Below are 21,509 nucleotides of genomic sequence, written 5' to 3' on the forward strand. Positions count from 1 at the left end.
TGGTAGCACGCTCGCCTGGCATGTGTGTGGCCCGGGTTCGATTCTCAGCACCACATACAAACAAAGATGTTGTGTCCGCCAATAACTAAAAAATAAATATTAAAAATTCTCTCTCTCTCTCTCTCTCTCTCTCTCTCTCTCCCCCCCTCTCTCTTAAAAAAAAAAAAAGATGAATAACTGAGTTCCTACCAGAATTGAAATTAGAATCTTCTGATTTTGATCTGATTCTGTTTTCATTATGTAACAAAGGACTTTTAGTTAAGATATTATAAATCTCATATATTTAATTCATGAAACAACACAAAAAGATTAAAAAGGACAAATAGAACTCAAATATAACTTGCTAATTTTAAATGTCTTTACATTATAAAATCAACATATATAATATTTGCATGGACAAAAAAAGTGCACAAAGAAGTTATAAAGATTAAATTTGCTTTAAGAAAAATGTTCCAATATTATGAGTCTGTTCTTGGGATCTATCAATATACAGAATGTTCTGAAATTATATTTTGCAGCCAATTTTCAGCCAACAATTTTTTTAACCTTACTAATAATTCATTTTATTTTAGAGGAGAAGGGCCCCTGAAAACTTCCCAGGACTTAATTCATCATCTAGAGGTATGTTTTATTTTTTACTTTATACTGTTTTAATGTTGGGCTAAAAGTGGATTATAATGGGGTTCTTAGTGATTTAGTATATTGTGTACTTGTACATGTATACATCTGTGCTTTAGAGAGCAGTAGACAAATAGAAAGAAAGAGGGTTTGCATAATGTTTTGTCAAGCTTTCTTGGTTATCTCATTAGAAACAAAAAATATTATAAGGATAAAGCAGAACAGGCTTGATTGGTAGTCAACAGATGCAATGTTGCAAACTTGAAACAGATGCAAGTCCCAAGTAGATGAAAATATCCTGAAAGCAGATGCAAATCCCTTATATCTTCCAGAGTTCTAGAAAAGTTCTTTGGCCTCTTCATAATTGCATTGGATGAATGATATTGATTTAATGAGTTAACACATAAAAAAAATTTCAGAAGTAATAGACTGAAGACCACTAGAAGGTACTCAGTACTTGTTAGTTTCCTTCTTTTCTTCCATGTTCATGATGATTTAGGGAATTTAGGGAGAGAGGTATGTTGGTACCACCCTTTTGCCCTGTGTCTAATGGAATTCCATGTAAACCTGTCTCCATTTATCTTTCCTCTGGTTAGAAGCTTTAGGTTGGCAAGTGTGTTGTAAAATTTCTTTCCTATTTTCTTTTCTTCACTTTTTTGAGGTGGGGTATTGCTAGGTTGCCCAGGCTTGTCTGGAACTCCTGGCCTCAAGCAATCCTCCCATCACAGCCTTCCAAGTAGCTGGGACTCCAGACACATGCCACCACCACACCACACCTCCTTTCCTATTTTACCCTCCCGATGTTAGCCTGTTTTCCAAGAGAATTCCTACATTGAAATCTGAAATTTCTATCACTGTTTAACTCTCATATAGTTTCCTTTGGCATACCTATCCTTCTGCTTGCACCACTTCAGGAAAAGGATTTCAGCTAAAAGGGGTGATTGTCAACAAAGAAGAATCATAGCAAATATTTTTTTTTCTGAATTTTTCTATAAATTAGATTTTAAAATGAACTTTCCCCCTTAACACAACTGCAATAAATTCTGGATTCATTCTGTTCACTTTGGCCTGTGTTCATTCTATTCTATACTGCACTTACTCACCTTCTCTGTGAGCATATGCCTTAAACCTGTGTCTAATTGTCTCTAAGATGAACATAAAATGGCATGTTTCACACAACAAATATTTATTGAGCTACATGTCAGATGGTGGGTAAGAACTCTGGGAAGAAGAGTGAACAAAAAAAAGCCCCTGCCCCCATAAGGCTTATATTTTAGTGTCAGGAAATAGACATTAGAAAGTTTAGTATATAATGCACATACATAAGTACTTGTAGATAAAATCATGTAGGACAAGAATATCAAGGTGATAGGATAGAAAAGACTTCTCTAAGGAGGTAGGTAACATCTGAATAGTGACATTAATGAAGCAAGAGAGTGACTTGGATGGATAAGTAGCGGTAGAGTATTTCAGATGGGCAGAACCAGTGCAAAGGCCCTGAGGTGTAAGGGTAGGGCTACATATGTCTGAAGAAGAATAAGGGAACAATGTTGGATGGAGTGGAGTGAGTCAGAGGAAAGTGGTGAAGCATGATGGTAAATCCACCGAGGATTTTCAGAAGCAGTAGCATCATCTGACTTAAATTCTAAAGGTTTTGGCTTGGCCAACATGTTAAATGATAGTGTCATTTACTGAGCAAGGGAACACTGAAGGAGAACATCAGATTTAGAAGGTGGAAATCAAGTATTTTGTTTTGCTCATGTTAACTACAACTGCCAAGTAGAATATATAGGGCTAGTGCCAGGGTAGTTCAGGAATGGAGAGAGCACCTTGGGAGTTATCAGCTTTAAGGTGGTTTTAAAACCATGTTATTCTATAAGATGGGCAAGGATCTTGACCCAAGGAGTTTACAGACTGAAAAGGAAAGAGAAGATATGCAGAAGAGAGGGTGGTAATGTGGAATGGTGAGGAGCATCCAGGGAAGTGAGACATTCAGTTAGACTCTGGGTGTAGCTCGTGGTTTCCCTTTCAAAGGGCAGGGAAGGAAGCAAGGACTCTTATCCTTGAGACCACTTCACCAACAGCAGCAAGGTGTCAAGGCTGTTGAATAAAGGGTGAAAGTTAACTTTGGAATTAGTCTCCTCCTCATTATTTTTTAATCTAGTTTATTACAAAGATCTGTTATTTTTATTTATAAATAACTTCCATATTTGCTCCATTCTCTCCTTTATTTCTGCTGCTACCTAAAACAGAGTCTTCGTCCCTTTATGTCCATGGTACCTCTCACTTGAAAAGGTTCCACACACCATTTTAACATGATGTCCTGAATATTCCTGTCTTACTTGTCCAATCCTATTTTTCTCTGTTCTTCTTCCTGCTCACTAAATTGTAAATAAAATGCATGGTTAAAAGGCAGTCAGAAAACAATAACAAAACCAACAACTGAGTCGATCCTCTCAAGTAGCTGGGTGATGGAATGTGTATAGGTGACACATTTAATCTTGGTTAGATGTAAGTAAGAAAGTTCTAGCCTTTTTGACCTCATGCACCAAGATTCATCATCTTTTTATAATTGGAGATTTTATGAATTGAGCTCAGGGTCCCTCCCAAAACCAGACATAATTTGAGTATCACAGATCTGTGTAACCCTTCAGAATAATTGAAAGTTTCCAGCTACAGAGGAGCCTCTCCAGTGATTAGTTTGTATCAGGTCCAGGAAAACTTCTGAATTCAGCTAAACCTTTTTCCGGGGTACACAAAAAATGTAGGAGTTCTGTGACTTGCTTTTAATGTCTAGGTCGTATTTTTCAAATTATATGAAAATATCAATATGTTTATTTCTTACCAACCCATAAGACATCTATCTAAAATAGTGATTGTTTTCATTCTACCAGGTTTTTGCTGCAGAGAGTTTAAAGCTTACTTCAAGTGTACAAGCTTTTTCAAAACAGGTAATACCTGCCTTCTCCCTGCCTAGTACTGGTGGTGGTATCATGTATACCCACTTTGGGAGTATATTAAGATATAAAGGTATTTAAAGTATTAAAAGATGCAGTTTTGATGGGGTTGTTGTAACTTCCTAAATTATATTTCAGCTGAAAGATGATGACAAGCTTATGCTTCTTCTGGAAATAAACAAGTTAATTCCTCTATGCCACCAGCTCCAGACAGTAACTAAAGCATCTTTGCAGAATAAAATGTTTCTAAAGGTAAAAGAGAGGGGGATTAATCAAGGAGACACTTGAGAAACTTGCACACCTGTTCTTCATCAAGTTATTCCAGGTCCTTTTTCTTAAAATAAAGTAGGATATAGAAGGCTAATTTCCATTTTTCATTCCTTGACTGAAAAAAATCATTTATTATCTATTTATTATCTGCTGTTATAACTGACCCCAAGGAACAGGCTAACCAATTAAATTAGCTTTTTGGACATAGATTAATTCCATAACACAGAGCAGCTACCCTGAGTTTAAGGCACAAACGCCTGAGTCTGGGTTCCCATAAATTATCTGAGGGAATGTAGGCTTATGTCCACAGAGCAGAGCAGGAGGAATTATAAAGTGGGGGATTGCCTGCCACTACTTAGAGCTCTTTAAAAAATTCCTAAAGAGCTGGAGGTAGATGAATTGCTTTTCCACCCATTCTTCCTGGGGTTCATGAAACAGGCATGAGATCTGGGCAACAAAACCTGCCCTATGTTCTGCACTTCAAGTCTGATCATACATTTATACCTTTCTCAATCTGTTAGATTTCCACAGTGGAAAAATGTTATGACTTTAAAACCAAATAAATGATAAAGTTTTAGAAGTACCAGTTTTAGAATCTAATTTGCATGCTTTCTGTCACTGTAGGTTGATAAGTGTATTACGAAGACAAGATCCATGATGGCTCTCTTGGTCCACCTTCTCTCACTTTGCTACAAATTGCTGAAGAAGGTGAGGCAGTTTTCTATATTAAACTCACTTTATTAGCTTAAAGGAAAATGCAAAAGAAAATAATAGTTACTACTTAATTTTTTTTTGTTTCAGAGTAAAGCAGAAACTAATTGTCATTAACTTTTCCAGCTTCAGATGGAAAATAACAGATGGGTCTCGGTTACAAATAAAGACGCTGTGGACATAAAAACTTGAGAAGCTCTGGGGCCCGATCTCTGGAACATCATGTGGCAAAGCTGACATTTTTAAGAAGCAAACGACTCTTTATATTTTCAGAAATTCAACAGTTTTATAATGAAAACAGCACTGAAATCTTGCTTTACTTTCTGATCTTCAGATTGTGATGCTTTCTGACAACTAATAAATGCCACAGTAGTTGCTAGAATTTTAACTGCAGTACGATTTTAAAATATGACATTGAATTAATAATGTTCTTTAAACATTAAACCAAATATCTCCGACTGTCTTAATGACAGTTGAATCCAAAGAAGCTATTTTGAATAAGGGCTTAACTTTGGCATATTGTACCTTAACTATTTTATTTAAGCTTATTCTCTAGAACCCCGATTTCAGGAGAAAATATACAGTAACCTGGGTGAAGACAGGGCTTTCCTTTAACCTTTGCACTCTTCCTTCATTCCCTGTCCAGGTATGACGGGCCCCTTGGATGCCCTAGCAGACCACCCATGCTAGTGGCAGTGGTTTTCTAACAAGCATTTCAGTGTAAGGGTTATTATGCCATGTGTCCCTTCTCTAAGGCAGGTAATGGAAGTCACTCATAAAACCCTGGAGCAACTCCTGGAGATGGATTTTAAATTTTTTTGCAGCCCTCAAAACCAGGCCTTTGTGCATGCTAGGTAAGCTCTCATCACTGAGCTACACTCCCAGCCAAAGGTAGCTCTTTTGGTTCTAGTTCTAGCATAGTTGGCCAATGTGCCCTACTAGGTGGAATCCTCAGTCTTTCTTACTGGCTTATAAAATAATTTCTAACTACCCTTCTTATTATTAGTTGGCAGAATGGCAGGTAAAAAGGACACTGGAACCAATGAACTGTTAAATTCCGAATAATAATATATTTTATATATGTGGCATGGTAATGTTCATCATAAAACAAATAAACATCTTTTTGAGTATTTTTAATTTTAGTGTTTGAAGCTTTTTCTGTTTCTGTGGGATGGGTCTTTGACTGAAGGATCTGGTTTATGGGTTTTCTCCCTGTGATACTATACAGTTAATGCTGTTTTGGAATGGTGTCAGCTTATGCCCCAACACTTTGAAATTTCATTTTGAAATCAGTCATGTCATCAGTTGCAAAAGGCAGTAGATATGAGCTGGTCTGATGATCATGATCTTTATCTGTGTCAGTGAACACAATCCATGTTCACAAAAGAGTCATTCTGTCACCAACTAGCTAGTTGGTATTTGTCAAATATTTTTACTATAGTCATGGGGGGGATGGGATGCACTCAGCTATTAGTGACCTTCATAAAATACCTATTTAAATAATCAAGTCATCAAACATGATTTTTATTCTGTGAAACCAAAAGTCTCAAATTACAATAAAAAATGAATGATATAATGTAATTTGCAAAATAAGACACCCTGTTCTCCTATCTCTAGTATTGCTGTATGAAGACTTCAAGAATCAGTGTTTATGCTGAGGTGGGGGGGTCTCCTGGCTTGTGCTTATATATTCAGTTCACCACAATCACTGTAGGAGTTGCTACCTGTCGGGGGTCATGTATAGACATTCAGGTTTAAAGACATTTTTTCTTATGAACTAAAAATAATTTTTAAAGTTTTATTTACAAAATACTCTTTTAGATACCTGAGAATATTCTCATGGAAGTGTGAGTGGGGATGGGAAAGGGACAGCATTATTTCAACAGCATCAGAGGATAAAGAACCAAAGGAACCTACACATCAAGTGATTTTCTTTCCCTTCATATATCTATGTATGTGTTGCATCCCTTAAATAAGATGTGAAGTTCTTTTTTGAAATCGTGTAAATTTAGTATATAATCTGTTTTTTGTGGTGCTTGGGATGAACCCAGGTCCTCATACATACTAGGTAAGCATTCCACCAAAGAGCAACACCCCCAGCTCAAAGTTAAACCATACGTTCAGTGGGATTTTTTCCTCCCTAGTTTGTGAAATTCTTTATTCTGGTTCAAAGGCATCTATGCCTTTGGGCGAATAATTCTGTCATTTCTATGTTAGACATTAACTGTACCTAAAATGTGTGAGACTGAGTGAACTACAACCTATGTATTGCAAGAACCAGATGAACACTGTCTTATTTCCATTTGCTAGGAAAGCTCCAGCAAAGTCTTCTTTGTGTCTGCAATTTAAGAAGTCAGTGTTAGAGATCTCATTCCTTGTAGAGGGGAGGCCCAGCTCCATAAGGAGCCAAGAAGATATACTTAGCACTCCTGTTTTTTCCCTACAACCTAAAGGCAGAGGAGTTGAAGCAAAAGGGATGGGATGAGACTTTGGTAATGTCACTGAAGAAAGGCTGGGTACCCTTTTTCAAAATATTAAACTGAGGGCCGGGGCTGTGGCTCAGTGGTGCAGTGCTTGCCTAGAATGTGTGAGACATAAAAATGAAATAAAGATATTGTGTCCATCTACAACTAAAAAAATAAAAATATTAAACTGACAGAAAACTCAGGCAATAATGATAAATACATGGCATGTATTCCTCTACGTCATAGGTACGGTAGGTAAATTGCTTTTACTTGGCTACCTAAAATTTTTCCATTTTCCAATTTTCCTGAGAGATTTGTTGTTTTTAATCAGAAAAACATCCCTTGCTTGTCAGTTGATAGACGCAACACAGTGAGTCCCCAGGCAGGACAGATCTTGAAGGATGAAGACAAAAGGGAAACTAGGTGACAGGAAGGATTAAGCCTCCCTAGCTGATGGCAAGTGCTGAGTATGCTTCACATACTCTGGGTTTCCTCCTTTAGTGCACTGATGTTTTGAGGCCAGGGTGGGTAAGTGTCCTACAGCAATTTTCACTCCATCTGGATCCTCATGATGTAGCTGTTGTGGCATTAATGCGTTTCACCACGACCTCCTCGTATTGTTTTTGTGTCAGTAACCCTTCTGTTACACTTTTGCTCTCCTCAAATTTGGGTAACACAACTGCAATGTAGCCTTCAGTAGATGGCTGGAAAAGAAACAGAATATTTAATACTGTCAAATGATTCAAAGGGCCGAAGAAAGGTACATGAATGGGATATTTTCCCCTTCTTTTTTACCTTTTCTTGAAGAATAGATGGTTTGTGGAGAATGTTCTCATTCACTTCCATCAACCGTCCTCTAACACAACTGTTTTAAAAAAATTATTTTTAAGAAACAACAGATTTTTATAGTTACTTTTCCTTAAGTAAATGAAGGTATTTGTGGCTTTTCCCCTAAATTGTGGTTAAAAAGTTACTCACCTAGATATGGTATATTCCTCTCCATCTGAACAGTAAATCTTACACAGAGGTGCAAGTTCTGTTAGAAACTGTGCCCCCTAGGAAATGAGAAGGGTGAGGTGATTAATTGATATACATTCCACTTTCCTTTGAGAGGCAGCCCTCAGTGTTAAAATACAATCTACATCTGAAACTGATGTTAATTTAAATAAAAATCACTTAAATACATAGAAATCATTCATGTATTCAAACATTTACATACTAAGTGCCTACTATGTGCTTGGTACCAAACTAAACAGTTGACTAAGCTATATGTGATAATACGTAATTTAGTTATAAACTTGTTACTCTTTAGATATTAGATGTCCTAGAAAAGATTGTGTCAGACAATGCAAGAAAGTTGAGTTGAAATGATTGGGTTGTAACAACCTTAACCTAATCAGTGCATTAATCTGCTGATGGGGATCTTAGTGGTAACTGAAGGCAGATAGGATATGGCTGGAGGAGGTGGATCACTGGGGGCATGCCTTTGGGGTATATATTTTGTCTCTGGTGGGCTCTTTCTGTTTCTTGTTGGCCATGTCCTGGGTTGCTCTCCTCCTCTATACCCTCTGCCATGGGTCCAGAGCATCAAAATCAGTCATCTATGGACTGAGACTCTGAAAAACATGAGCCGCCAATAAACTTTTCTTCCTCTAAAATTATTCTTATCAGGTCTTTTGATCATAGCAGTGAAAAAGCTGACTAAAACAAGACTAATAATATATTTTCTCAACTGTAAATGAGAAAGTTACAAATAGTCATGTGAAAGATTTCAAAATGTGGGAAAATCTACCACAAGTAATAATATAAAATTCAACATGACAGGGTATGATAGCCATAGTGTTCTAAGTTAATTTCATTAAGATTCCTACCTAGGAGCTGGGGTTGTGGCTCAGCAGGAGAGCACTCGCCTAGCACGTGCAAGACCCTGGGTTCGATCCTTAGCACCACATAAAAATAAACAAAATAAAGGTATTGTGTCCAACTACAACTAAAAAATAAATATTAAAAAAAAAGATTCCTACCTAATGTGAAAACATTAGAACTTAATAGATAAAGAAACCTCTTTATCAGGGTTAATCACTTAGACTTTCTGAAGAGGGGATTTTTCTAATTTAAAAAATAACAAGCTGAGTGTGCTGTAATCCCAGCAACTCAAGTGGTTGAGACAGGAAGACTGCAAGTTCTTACAAGGTCAGCTTGGGCAATTTAGCGAGACTGTCTCAAAATTAAAAGGGCTGGGGATTTAGCTCAGTAGTAGAGCATTCCTGGGTTCCATCTCCAGTCCTGCAAAAAGTTAAAAGCAAATAAAATTTTAAAATATGCCATTTAAGAGAAATGCGGAAAAGAGTTTTAATTAGCCACATAAAAATGATTTACCTATTATCCTATAACCCCTAAATCAATACCACATTTCGATACATCTGTTTGTGATGTCAAGATTACTGTTGCAAGCACTTCCATTAGATGGAGGACTCTGAGGAGGTTCTGACAAATACCTACAAGGAGGCTCATGGGAGTCAAGGCAGGCACATCTCATGTGCTGCCCTATTCTTTTCAGGAACTTTTCCTGTACAAACAGGCATTTAAGATACTGTTCTTTATGACTTTTTAATTTACCTCTCAAAACATTACAGGATGGTATTCAGAGACTATTACTACATTGGTTTCACCCCTCTGTGTACGGGGGATTTCATTTCAAAATACAGGTGTCACTGTGACTCTCCACTTTTGGGAAGTAGGAAGTGGGAACTTGTCTCAGAGGGTTTGTCTACAATTGGGCTTGTATCAAAAGAGAAGTGCTTTGACCCATTCTTATCACCTCCCTTGAGAGAATAAATGATTAGCAGTTGATATACAATTGAAACTTATCTGTACTGGGTTTAGTATACAGGTCCTTTGTTCTTTGTTAATAACAGTAGTGTTGCTATTTTGGACACTGACAAGAGATCCATAAGCATTAACTATTATATATATTTGTAGACTTTTTCTTTTAAGAAAGGTACATGCTTTTTAATGTCCATTTGTTTCTGGTTGAAAAGTAAGGAATTATAAGGCAAGCTATTACAGTGTCCTGGAACAGTAAGCATAATTTGCAGAAACTTTCCCAGTCCAATGTGTTTGTTAGGACACTTGAATATGTAACTAAATTGTACTCGGCATGATATCCTCTTTTATTAGAGAGTTTGTTTTGCCTAGAGTTGTAGAGGATAGAGAGAACATGTTGTCTGAACATTGGGTGGTAGTGGAGGTGAAGGACATGGGTAAATAGGTATTGACTGGTAATATTTTAGTGTGGAAAAACGGTAAGAAGCTAACACCATATTATTTTCTCAGACTGATTTTTTTCCTACTGTTTCAGGATTTTTTTCTTTTAATATACATGTGAAAACATGGTAAAGAATAATCACTTAAATTTTACATAACTTGAGATACTAGTTTAATAAGTCTAGAAAAGACAAAATATCTTGTTATTTTGGTATTAGAGTCGAGACAAGAGGAGTGGTGATACAGAACCTAACATGATAAATACAACACCTCCTGAAATATCTATTTATTTGTTATGGTTGAGAGAATTTCTTTATGGTTGGTGTATCTTAAAATCAACACCCTGAACTTCCCGAAAAGAATGAATACACACATTACTGAGCATACATATCTGGATCCTAAGGAAGACTAGATCTATTATATCATAAATATAGAGGATTTTGGTTGGTAATAGAGAATTATAGGGACATACCCGCTTAAATTTCCCAGAGACCTTGTTCTGAAGTCTGCTACAATTGGTACTGATCTGATAGGAAATGCTTTTGATTGTTTTTCCACTTTGAAGAACTGGATGAGATTCTGCCAATGTGATGACACATATTCTACAGGAAGAAAAAAATTGATTCTGTGTTAATTCTTTCTATAATTATTCCTCCTGTAACACTGTTCCCACCTGCACTAGTCTACATGAACTGACATTTGTTTAGTAAAATTAACATCCCCCTTCTTTTTCCTTTGGCTATTATTAGAGCCTAACTACAGTATGGGAAATTCAATAATAGATGAGAGTGGATTTGAATTTCCTTTCTAGGAAAGTGAACAGTAGCACAGGGATTTAGGTAGCACTGGAGTAGAAGAGAGGAAAGTAAGGTCTTCTTGTTTACAGGATACCACATATGCCTCTACTGTGATGGTCTCCATGGGCTCTGCAGCAGCTACTTTAGGTAGCAGATAACTGAAGATGTGTTCCATTTGAGTGTTTAGTTAATCAAAATTATATGTTCAATTTCTACCAACCAAACTCCTATAATAACACCATTTCAACACAGTGGAAGGTAATTTGGTGATGTTCATTTAATAAGCTTTTTTTTTTAAAAAAAAATTATTTTATTTTTAGTTGTAGTTGCACACAATACCTTTATTTATATGTGGTGCTGAGGATTGAACCCAGAGCCTCACACGTGCTAGGTGAGCGCTCTACCACTGAGCCCCAGCCCCAGCCCTAATAAGCTCTTTAATCCAAGACCATACCAGATTAAATACCAGGTAAAAGGAAAATGTCTTTGATAATTTATAATTTTTGACTGGCTTACCGGTTAGAGTGCTGTAGTATACAGTGATCTTCACAGGGTTTTCCTTTGACATCTAGAAGAGTAAATAAGTTTGTTGGTTGCTAAAACAATATTTACTATCATTATGAGATACTTTTTTGTTTCACTGAGATAAATTAATTATGAAGATAATCAATTAAAAAATATAAAGTTTTTAAAAAAGTATTTAAATGGAACCAGACCCACAAGAATCACTTATTTAATGTTAAAGTGATAAAACCCTGCTTCGTCTAGCTTTTGTCCTCACTTTAAAATGATTATACCCATTATTTCCGTTAAAGAAAAACAATTAGTGTCACATTCTTTATCCTACACTGGCCTTTTTTGTTTTATTTATTTATTTATTTATTTTTTGATGGTGATTTCTGAAACTATCCTGATGTTAGCAGAGAAAGTCTCACATTCCAGAAAATCCCTCAATACTGTGTGAACCAGAATGGCTGTTTACCCTAAATTTGACCAACAGAAAAACATGCTATAATATAAATGAGGACACTCATTATTCCTGACTGAAAGGGAGAAAGTAGGGATTAGGTTAGAGTCCCCAGTGATGCTCCTCCCACTGGTATTTACAGGTTACACAAAACACTACCACAGGAATGCCTGCTTCTGTATGGCAAAATGGACAATACCAGCGGATGACAAAACTGTAGATTCTGCATCTTTACATCCCTCTGCCGCTACCTGCTAATTTTAAGGAACTGGCTCCTTTCTATAGGATCTATAGAATCTATCTTTCTATGGCCCCTCAAGTTCCCCAGGCACTCAAGGACCTTAACAGCCTGGAGTACCTGTTTAGCCTGCGCAAAGTCAAACAAGCAACCCGTAGGGCAGTCGCCAAACCTAGAACGCGCCCGGCTGTATTTCAGGCTTCCAAGTCTTTGCAAAAGTCACTGCCGCGCCTAGAGGGGAGCACTGACGTCGGCTCCTTCGGATGCTGGGAGGAAGCGCCAGGACGCGCGCGTGATTTACGATCTGTCGCAGTAGTCCCCGCAGCATCAGGCCGATGTGGTGCAGCGGAGATCGCCCTCTTCCCGCACTTACCCGCTTTGTACCAACGAGTGAAGTAACGATCCACGAGCGACGGCACCCCGGGCTCCGAAGTCGCGGGCTCGGAGGCCGCGGGCTCTGTAGCCATGGCGACCTCCCGCGCCGTGGCCCCCGCCCTGCGGCTCCTCTCCGCAGGTCTTGGCCAGAGAAGTCCTTCCGGCGCGCGGCTCGCGTGATGCGCACGTGCGCTGCTCCCTAGCCCACGGGCTCCGCCCACTGTCAATTACCGTGCGTGGGTGACTTTGTCAAGTTGGGGATCAAGTAAAACAGAGAGTGCAGGAGGACAGAAGCCAGCGCAGAACCTCCAGCTCCTACGGAGAAGGCCACGGCTATTGATCCGGGGAGCCGCCCCCCAGCCTGGCCACGCCCCTTGCGCTGCGTGACGTCACGCCCGCGCCGCCGTGCTCTTGAGTCTTGGTCGCACTGTTTGCTGCTCAGTCACGTTATAGCGTCTACACCTGAGGTCGGGTGATCGCCGTGAGAGGGTCAGCGCGCGCCGCGAGAGCTCGGTTGCCCGGACGGAGGCGCGTGCGCACACTGCGGACCTCGGAGCGCCGCGTAGGTGAGCGTTCGTGCGCGGTATCTGGAGTTGCGGCACGGGACCGGGCCCTGTCCTCCCCGAGGCTTCCTGGTGCTGTGCACGTAGAGGCCCGCTGCAGACTAGGAGCCGAGTGCGGCGTGGGCTACCTCTTCCCTCGAGCCTTGAATTCTCTAAGCAGTCTTTCCCTCCCGCGGCCATCTAGGGCGCTTCGGGGCGTCGCAGCCTGGGCGGGACTTGCTGCTGTTCTGCTGCGCTCAACCCAGCCTGCAGATTCTTTGCAGGGAATAGATAATAACTGCCCAAGGTGAATTGATTGATCAACAGTGGAAGGCAGTGGTTACTGGAGATTCGGGAATTGTGCTGCAGGTCCTCTTCTGGCGTCTGAGATTTTCTTGTTTGTGTGTGTGTGTGTGTGTGTGTGTGTGTAAGTGTAAGTAGTGTCTCCTGTGCTTCTCCATCTAGTGTGGTATACTATGTGGCTTACTCCCCCTTTCCCCTCTAAACAGTTGTGGCAGTGACTGTGTAATCTTTATCTTCACATCCTAGCACTCAGCGAGTTTTGATGTCACAAACCGGATCGTAGCATAAGGTATTTTAGCGTGGGGACAGGGCAAAAACGCTAATTCCCAAAATAGGAAAAATTGTTTTGTGGGAGAATAGCAAGCCCTTCACATTGCTTTTGATATGCTTGTGATAACAACATGGACTTAACAATGTGGGTTTCAAGCAATTGAGACAAGTTCAGTCAGGACTAGGTATTTAGTCTATCTGATCATCATGGTAGCGATCTACTTAGTACTTGTAGTCATGGGTAAAGTGATTAGCCCAGAGATTGGTAGGTGAAGGGCAAAGGAAGAAAATGAAGGAGCTTTCAGAAAATTCAGAGATCCAGGGTTGATCAGTGCTGTGGAGGGATCGTTAGCAGTTTGAAGGGGTGGAATAAGTTGAATCTGTGGAGGCAGGGGAGTTGGAGGTTGCAGATGTCAAAGAGTACTAACATGCCAAGGTCCTGGGGCATTTGGAGGTGTGTCTTTCCTAGTCTTAAAAGAACAGGGGTTATGTCTTCCTCTGAAAAGTCAGGGAGTAGGATGGTGGGTGGGAAATTTCAGAAAGTTTGCTTTCAGTCTAAAGGGATTAGGGTGGAGGGGATTGATGAGCTTGCCTTGGCTAGCTGTGAACTCACTGATTTTGAAAACATGGTGATCACAGAACCCTAGTTGTTTGCTGTGTTTGTCAGGGTCCATTCAGAAAAGTAGAAACCACACAGTATTTCAGGAGCATTGAATGTGAAGAATTAGTTAAATGCTTGTTGGAAGAACCAAAAGTGACAGGAGCAGTGAAGTGACAAAAGGTAAGCTGAATGAAGCAGCTAGGTCGGGGGTCAAAACAAGGGACAGTGCTGGAGACATCAGGTCCTAAACCTTGGCACAAAGGCACTGCAAAGCCTCAGACTTGAGGTGTTTAACTCAGTAACTCCAAGGAGATGCCCCTGGTTTGGATTTCAGAGGCCTGGAGGTGGGTGAGGCCTACCTGAGGGATGCTTCTGCCTCTGGGGTTGGAATTGATGGGGCTGATTCTGGGAGTGCTAGAGATGGGGGAGGGGGATAGAAGGCCCCTGCAAGGGTGAGGGCCCATTACCGGGGTGAAAGTGACAGGAACTACAAGATAATAGGAAAAAATTAGTCATTTTCTTTTGCGTTAACTTCCCATTTAAGAGGTGACAGCATGAGTATCAGATAAACCAGTGTGAAAACCCACTAGGACACTCTGCACAGTGGCCTCTGTTGCCTGTCCTTATCTGCTCTCTGTACCTGGCTTACTTCCTTTGCCATGCATTCTCTCTTCTCACATCCGCATTTCAGTTGTATGTCAGTGGCCATCTTTAAAGATAAAAGACGTGATTTTTATGATTTGAAAAACCCACACCCTATGTAATTATGTTTAAATGAAAAACCTGCATGGTATCATTTGGTTCAAATAATTTTCAGAAGTTCTTGAATATAATGTCACCAAAATGTAATAAAGCCATTATTTGCTTTGGTTCTCACCTTATATGATCTTGCTTTCTCTTAATCCTCATATATATATTATTCCTATTACACTTGACATCTGCCTAATACCATAAGGATTGATTCATCTTTATTCTTTCAGTGTCATATGCATGAGATGCCAAGATGAGAGAATTCACTTTGGATTAAGGTGACAGGTCAGTGTGACCTGTGTAATTGCCATCCTTAACATGTACAGACTTCAGTCATAACCCTTAAAGGATTGAAACATAAATACCCAGCACATTAATATTTTTTTCCTACTTAGATAATGTTGAGTGTTAAAGCAAGTCTGATTTTTCCAGACAAAGTAGATGTCATATTTAGCATGCTTTTCTCATCTTTTCTGTTGCATTGGTAAAAGCTTGGCCAGGAAAATGAAGTTTCTTGAAGTATTTCTATCAGGCCATCAAATGTTTCAAGATGTTGGTCATCATTTTTAAGCAAACTTGTCATTTCACAATATTTTCTTTTCTACTCGATAGCAGTAAATGCTTTTATTTAAATTTTTATTTTTTGTGTATATAAAGCAGTTTACTAGTAAATGTGTCTTGGTGAATATGAAAGTTGTTTTATTACAGATTCCTTTCAATTGCCAGTATACATACATAGTTTGTGTGTGTGTGTGTGTGGGGAGGGAGCTGGGGATTGAACCCAGGGCCTTGTGCTTGCGAGGCAAGCACTCTACCAACTGAGCTATATCTCCAGCCCCCATACATAGATTTTTATATAGTTTTAATCAACAGGGTATCTTTTTTCCTTATAACTTCATAAATCTGTCAGGTTATAAATATATCCTATGTGCAAAAATAAAACGTTTTCCCATTTATTTTGTGTTTTTCCACTTTCCTGAGGAGTAAATGATATTTAAATATTTTTTTCAAGAAAAACTGAAGTTGAGACTCTTGGCTTTCCTACAGAGTGAGAGCAGTTTGTAGACCAGAGCTCTGCAGTAAGTTTGCTGCCCCACATCTGCACGGAGATGTATGTTCAGAAAAGTTTTCTCTCTTGCTTGTTCTTTCTACTGTTTCTCTACCCGACCGGAATCATTAGACTTTATGTGAGTGTGATCATTTGCCATTGTTAAGCTGTTCCTTTCTCTTTTAGGAATTAATGCTTCATCAAGGGAAGTTTGTATTTTCCTCTTGAGCATTGCTTCATCATGCGAAATCTAAAGTTGCTTCGGACTCTGGAGTTCAGGAATATTCAAGCACCAGGGAAACCTCAGTGCTTCTCTCTCCGAACTGAGCAAGGAACAGTGCTCATTGGCTCAGAACGTGGACTGATAGAAGTAGATCCTGTCACAAGAGAAGTAAGTTATTGAAGGAAAATGCTAGCATTTGACATGATCTTTAATTTGTTTTCTTTCAGACTTTTTCCCCCAAATAGTCTTCTTTTATATCTTAATGAATTCACATCTTCCTTAATAAACATTCCATTTTTTTTTTATAGGTAGCATACTAGATATAGCTTAAATAGTAACCTCTGCTACTCTTTTAAGCTACTTTATATTTTACATGGGCTGCCTCCCTTTTACCCTTTCTACTGTGTGAGAACTATTATAGCAGTGCTTTTCACCTAAGAATGCACAGGAAATTTTTAACTTTTTATTTATTTATTATTCTGTGGTGCTGGGATTGAACCCTGGGCCTCTGCATGCTAAGCACTCATTCTGCCACTGAGCAATACTCTCAGACCCTATCTATGGTACTTTTTGAAAATATGTTTGGGCCAGCTAAATCCCAATCTTCAGTGCTGGATTTTACTGTATAACTATCTGAAGGTTGTGTGGATTGGTTTTGATATATTCCCTTGTTATATTTTGCTATTTATGTGTTTTGGGAAATTACATTGTATTGCTTTTTCCCCCTTATTATAGAAGTCTTAGAAAACCAGAGTTATGGAGCTGGGGATAAAGCCCAGTTCATGCACAAAGGCCCTGAGTTTTATTCCTAATACCAGAAGAGAAAAGCCACAGTATTTGGTTTGGTGTTTTATTAGACACGTTAAAAGAGACCATACTTCTTATTTTTGTTTGTTTTGTGTTTGGCAAGAAGGCTGTATTGCCTGTTTTTCTTGTTAAAGGTGATAGAGTTATAATATTTCTCAAATGAAAGTTTGGGCTTTAATCTAGAAACAAATTTTTAAAACTTTTATGTTATGAAAGAAGCATTAGAAAATATTTTATTTCTGGCATTTATGATTGTTCTCCAGAGTAGACTATGTTAATTTGTTTATGTGTTTGTTTTGGTGAAAGGTGAAAAATGAAATTCCTCTGGTGGCAGAAGGCTTTCTTCCTGAGGATGGAAGTGGCTGCATTGTTGGTATTCAGGACTTGCTGGATCAGGAATCTGTGTGTGTGGCAACAGCCTCTGGAGACGTCATACTCTGCAATCTCGGCACACACCAGGTGAGAAGAGTCCATTGAGGAGGAAATCACAAGCATCCCCAACTAAGTTACTTGTGTTGAGGTTTTCAATCCATAGTGAAAATATTTAAGCCTTTGCAAATTAGAATCTTCCCATTGTGTATTTCTTTGTATAAGGAAAGACTTTAGCTATATTTCAGAATTTTTCAAAACTTCAGTTTTGTCTACTGCATCTATTGATCAAAACAATTGGGTCATTCTGAATTAGAACTTAAATACAATAAAAACTGACCATTCCTGTATGGTATATGGTTGAAATTCTGTGGTCAGAATTTCATCCTGGGTTCTAATTTTTATTTCCCAGTTTAGGAAGTCTGAAATATTTTCTGTTATAAATTTTGGTGGACTATCTGTAGAGTCCCTGAACTACAAGCACTATAGTGATATCCTATCATTGCAGGCATATTTTAAGACAACCAGCAGAGATAGATTTCAACCAGTTGCTTCTTTCTCTACCATGAAGTCAAATTTCTGAATTTCCATTTTAACCTTTTAACTACAAGAATTCTAATTACAATCACCTCAGCTTTTAAAATCTTTGATTACCTCATTAGTTGTTATCTCTTTAACATTAAGATGAGTTTTAGTATTGCTAATAGGGTAATAATACCAGCTTATATATATTAAATATTTGCAATGTGCAATTGCAGGAAAAAAAAGCACTTTTTCAAGTTCTTTTCATGTAAAACTTTATCTGTTCTTCACTCTGGCCTTCTGGGGTAGATTGTTGTTTCCTAGTCTTCAGAAGAAGAAATTGAGGCACAGAGAACTTCATAAGGAGGCTACGATCACATAGTGATCAGACTGGAATTTGAACCCTTGCAGTGTAAATATGGCATCTTTATTTTTAACCACTGTGTTTAGAACATTATTAATAAGCTTTATGTTTAGTTCATGGTGAAAAATATCAAAAGCTATCACAATTTTATATTTCTCATATTTAAAATGTAGGTGTTAACATTCAAAACAGTTTGTATAGTTTTTTCCTGATAACTAGCCTCCATTTATCTCCACTTAATGGGGCCTTTCATGTCCCTTTGTGACTTTTTGATTATCTGTAAGTTGAGTCTGTTTTTCATTGCCTTATAAGATCTTTAACTCCCTGTTCCCCATGCTGCCTTTGACCTTCATGCCTCCCTCATTCCTATGTAGATGTGGACCTTAGGCTCTGGGAACAGCTGATTTTTAACTGCCCTTTATGCCTTTGTGTCTCAACACTGTGTTTTTCCTCCTGATCTTTCTCTTCTTTTGTTGTCACTCTGAACTTCACAAAAAACTTTGCTGGACTCTCTTGAGCTGCTTGTCATTCCTTCTGAGACCCACTCTGCTTCCTGGAGGCCTAGAGTCGTGGTGTTCTCCCCCTCCTGAGACAGCTCTGGGGAAGAAGGATGTCCACTTTAACTCCTGTTCTTAATATCATTCTGGTTACTGAAGACATGTTTGTTGGATAAATTTTTCTTCATCTAGTGTCCCTACTATGGCCTCAGTCAAAACAAAAAACAAGCATATGAACGCAAATTTATCCAACAAACACCAGTGTTCTAACTTCCCGTTTTAATTTTCCTCTTTGCAGTTGGAATGTGTTGGGAGTGTGGCCAGTGGCATCTCTGTCATGAGCTGGAGTCCTGACCAAGAGTTGGTGCTTCTTGCCACAGGTGAGTTGGTCCTTGGTGCCCAACTGAACAGTGATGCCTGTGTTATAGTGTGGAGTGAATGTTTTTCTGACTTAAATTTTATCTCTGTATAGTTATAAAAAGGTATTTAATATAACTTTTTTTGGTCTTTAGGAATAGGAAACAAGTCATGAAGCCTATGGTGGATACCAAGTCCACAGTTGCAGTTAAAAATTTCAACATTTATTTTATTTTTATTTTTTAAAAATATTTTTAAATTGTAGTTGGACACAATACATTATTTTTTTATGTGGTGCTGAGGATCTAACTCAGGGCCTCGCATATGCTAGGCAAGCATTCTACCGCTGAGCCACAACCCCAGCCCTCAACATTATTTATTTTAATTACTCCATGAGTAAGAGTTGGTGTAAATGGAGTATAAAAACCCCTTTGTGCTCCTTTTTTTTTCCTTGAATCTCTTTGTTCCAGATGAGCATGGCAAAGCAGTGTCAACTGCTGAGGTAGATAGTGAAGAGATGTCTGGAAGCTGGGAACATTGAAATCAGTGGTGGGGGTTGTGTGGACTTTTGTATTCAGTTTTACACACAAGAATATCTGTGGATAAGCACCAGGTGACTGATAAAGCTTTTTTTTTTGTTAGTCAAAAACTTTTGTATGCATTCTCTCTGCCCGCTTCTGACTATAACTCCTCCTCCATTTTGGTTTAGCGAGCGTATAGTGCCACAGATGCCTGTGTAATGACAATTTGTTACATGAAAACAAAATCATTCTTGTTTGTTCCCCTCTAAGGTCAACAGACCTTGATTATGATGACAAGAGACTTTGAACCAATCATGGAGCAACAAATCCACCAGGATGATTTTGGTGAAAGTGAGTACAACTTGGGAACATTTTGTGACCTAAAGTTCCTCCTCAGTTTTAGTCATTTACTTTTACACTAATAGCCACATCATAAGCCTGAAAAACTGTACAGCTTGGATCTTCAACAAAGTGAAGATCTAAGCCTTGTTGCTTCAGCACATCTCAGATCTTAAAAGGCTGACTGTGGTGCCTCTCCAGGTCTGAGGGTTGACCTTGTTGATAATCCAGGAGATGGAAATCTGTGCCTAAAGTCACCTAGATAATTGTTGCTCTAACCCTAGGAAAGGTTTAAGCTGAAAGGGTCTGTCTAAAGCTAGAATAAGGAGAGCATTTCTAGAGTACAGTTTTGGGAAGAAAAAAACAAGAGAGGTGGGATACATGTAAGCTGGTATTATTACCCTAGTATTAGCAATACTAAAACTCATCTTGATGTTAAAGAGATGACAACTAATGAGGTAATCAAAGGAGATTTAAATAGAGAAGATTTAAATTTTTGTTTCTACTAGATCTGTATTTACAACTTCATGAACACAATCAGATTGTTTTCTTGCAAAGGTCTGGCCAAGCTAATTTAGGCTTTGAGGCTGTGTGAGTATTGTAGGAGGGAGGTGAGAGGAGATGCGTATTGAGTAAAAGAAGCTCTGGCCTACTGGAAGGAGCCCAGTTGACAAGAGGTTTTGGGGGAGAAGGCATTTCAGCTGTTGCCTAGGTCTAACCTCATTTCTTCTTGCTCCATCAAGTTGAGAAATATTTAGACAACTGCTACTTATTTAGTTATTCAAAAAACAGTATGTTCAGAAACAACTTTTTAGTAGGTACTGTGAATCCAACAGTGTGTTCGATGCTATAGATAATTAAAAAGTGGGTAAGGAGTGTTGATATTGTGTGTAGGTGTTAGGATAGCAGAAGGAAGGGAAGAGAATAAAATTCTAACTCCTCTTATCAGGGGGTGACAAACTTGTTTTGTCAAGAGTTAGCATATGTTTTTAGCTTTACAGTCTTTACAATCTATTGCAACTATTCAACTCTGATTGTTGCAATGTAAAAGCAGTGGTGGACATTAATAAAGAGCAACTGTGTCCCCGTAGCCTGTCTGTGATGCAGGTGTTAGGTTGCAACTTGCAGATCCCTGCTGTAATCCCATCTCTTGTTGTCTGATCCCGATGGGAAAGTTCTCTTGCTTTACTCCTTGGTCCTTTACTTCTCTGTGGAAACTTGCAGATAGAAGCCCATGGGTGTGCACTAGGATAAGCACTGATCTTTGCACACGGCACCAGGGTGTGTTTTGATGTACTGTAGTGCTGGAACAAGCCCATGCAAAGCAGACA

At 38.8% G+C, this 21,509-nt stretch overlaps 3 protein-coding genes across 5 annotated transcripts in view; 2 read left to right on the top strand and 1 right to left on the bottom strand.

Annotated features, from left to right (window-relative positions):
- Ctnnal1 (catenin alpha like 1) overlaps window positions 1-5,693 on the top strand; it is a 59,899-nt gene extending 54,206 nt beyond the window's left edge. For both annotated transcript variants that reach the window (XM_076845716.2, XM_076845717.2), the window contains 5 exons: window positions 573-621; window positions 3,513-3,569; window positions 3,714-3,827; window positions 4,470-4,553; window positions 4,683-5,693. In XM_076845716.2, coding sequence (XP_076701831.2) covers window positions 573-621; window positions 3,513-3,569; window positions 3,714-3,827; window positions 4,470-4,553; window positions 4,683-4,748 — 370 coding nt within the window. In that variant the 3' untranslated portion in view covers window positions 4,749-5,693. The remainder of the gene's footprint in view (window positions 1-572; window positions 622-3,512; window positions 3,570-3,713; window positions 3,828-4,469; window positions 4,554-4,682) is intronic.
- A 366-nt stretch (window positions 5,694-6,059) lies between these two features.
- Abitram (actin binding transcription modulator) lies at window positions 6,060-13,014 on the bottom strand. Its single transcript, XM_076845718.2, has 6 exons — window positions 12,664-13,014; window positions 11,602-11,653; window positions 10,761-10,890; window positions 8,000-8,076; window positions 7,817-7,886; window positions 6,060-7,725 (listed from the first exon to the last, which is right to left on the bottom strand). The coding sequence occupies exons 1-6, from the start codon at window positions 12,755-12,757 to the stop codon at window positions 7,588-7,590; spliced, it is 561 nt and encodes a 186-aa protein (XP_076701833.2). The 5' UTR covers window positions 12,758-13,014; the 3' UTR covers window positions 6,060-7,587.
- Window positions 13,015-13,097: 83 nt separating this feature from the next.
- The window catches only part of Elp1 (elongator acetyltransferase complex subunit 1), a 56,647-nt gene continuing 48,235 nt past the window's right edge, over window positions 13,098-21,509 (top strand). The window contains exons 1-5 of one of the 2 annotated variants that reach the window (XM_076845714.2): window positions 13,098-13,231; window positions 16,366-16,570; window positions 17,516-17,668; window positions 19,260-19,341; window positions 20,110-20,190. In XM_076845714.2, the coding sequence (XP_076701829.2) occupies window positions 16,421-16,570; window positions 17,516-17,668; window positions 19,260-19,341; window positions 20,110-20,190 (466 nt within the window). In that variant the 5' untranslated portion in view covers window positions 13,098-13,231; window positions 16,366-16,420. Of the gene's footprint in view, window positions 13,232-13,465; window positions 13,515-16,365; window positions 16,571-17,515; window positions 17,669-19,259; window positions 19,342-20,109; window positions 20,191-21,509 lie in introns of those variants that run through there. The other variant, XM_076845715.2, reaches the window with a different exon arrangement.

The sequence above is a fragment of the Callospermophilus lateralis genome, chromosome 2 (assembly GCF_048772815.1).
Source record: "Callospermophilus lateralis isolate mCalLat2 chromosome 2, mCalLat2.hap1, whole genome shotgun sequence".
NCBI lineage: Eukaryota > Metazoa > Chordata > Mammalia > Rodentia > Sciuridae > Callospermophilus > Callospermophilus lateralis.

Coding starts and splice junctions, on each gene's coding strand:
- Abitram (XM_076845718.2), bottom strand. CDS start 12,757: ATGGCTACAGAGCCCGCGGCCTCCGAGCCCGCGACTTCGGAGCCCGGG. Junction 8,077..10,760: donor TCTCTGGGAAATTTAAGCGG/GTATGTCCCTAT, acceptor CTCATTTCCTAG/GGGGCACAGTTTCTAACAGA. Junction 7,887..7,999: donor GAGGAATATACCATATCTAG/GTGAGTAACTTT, acceptor TTTTTAAAACAG/TTGTGTTAGAGGACGGTTGA.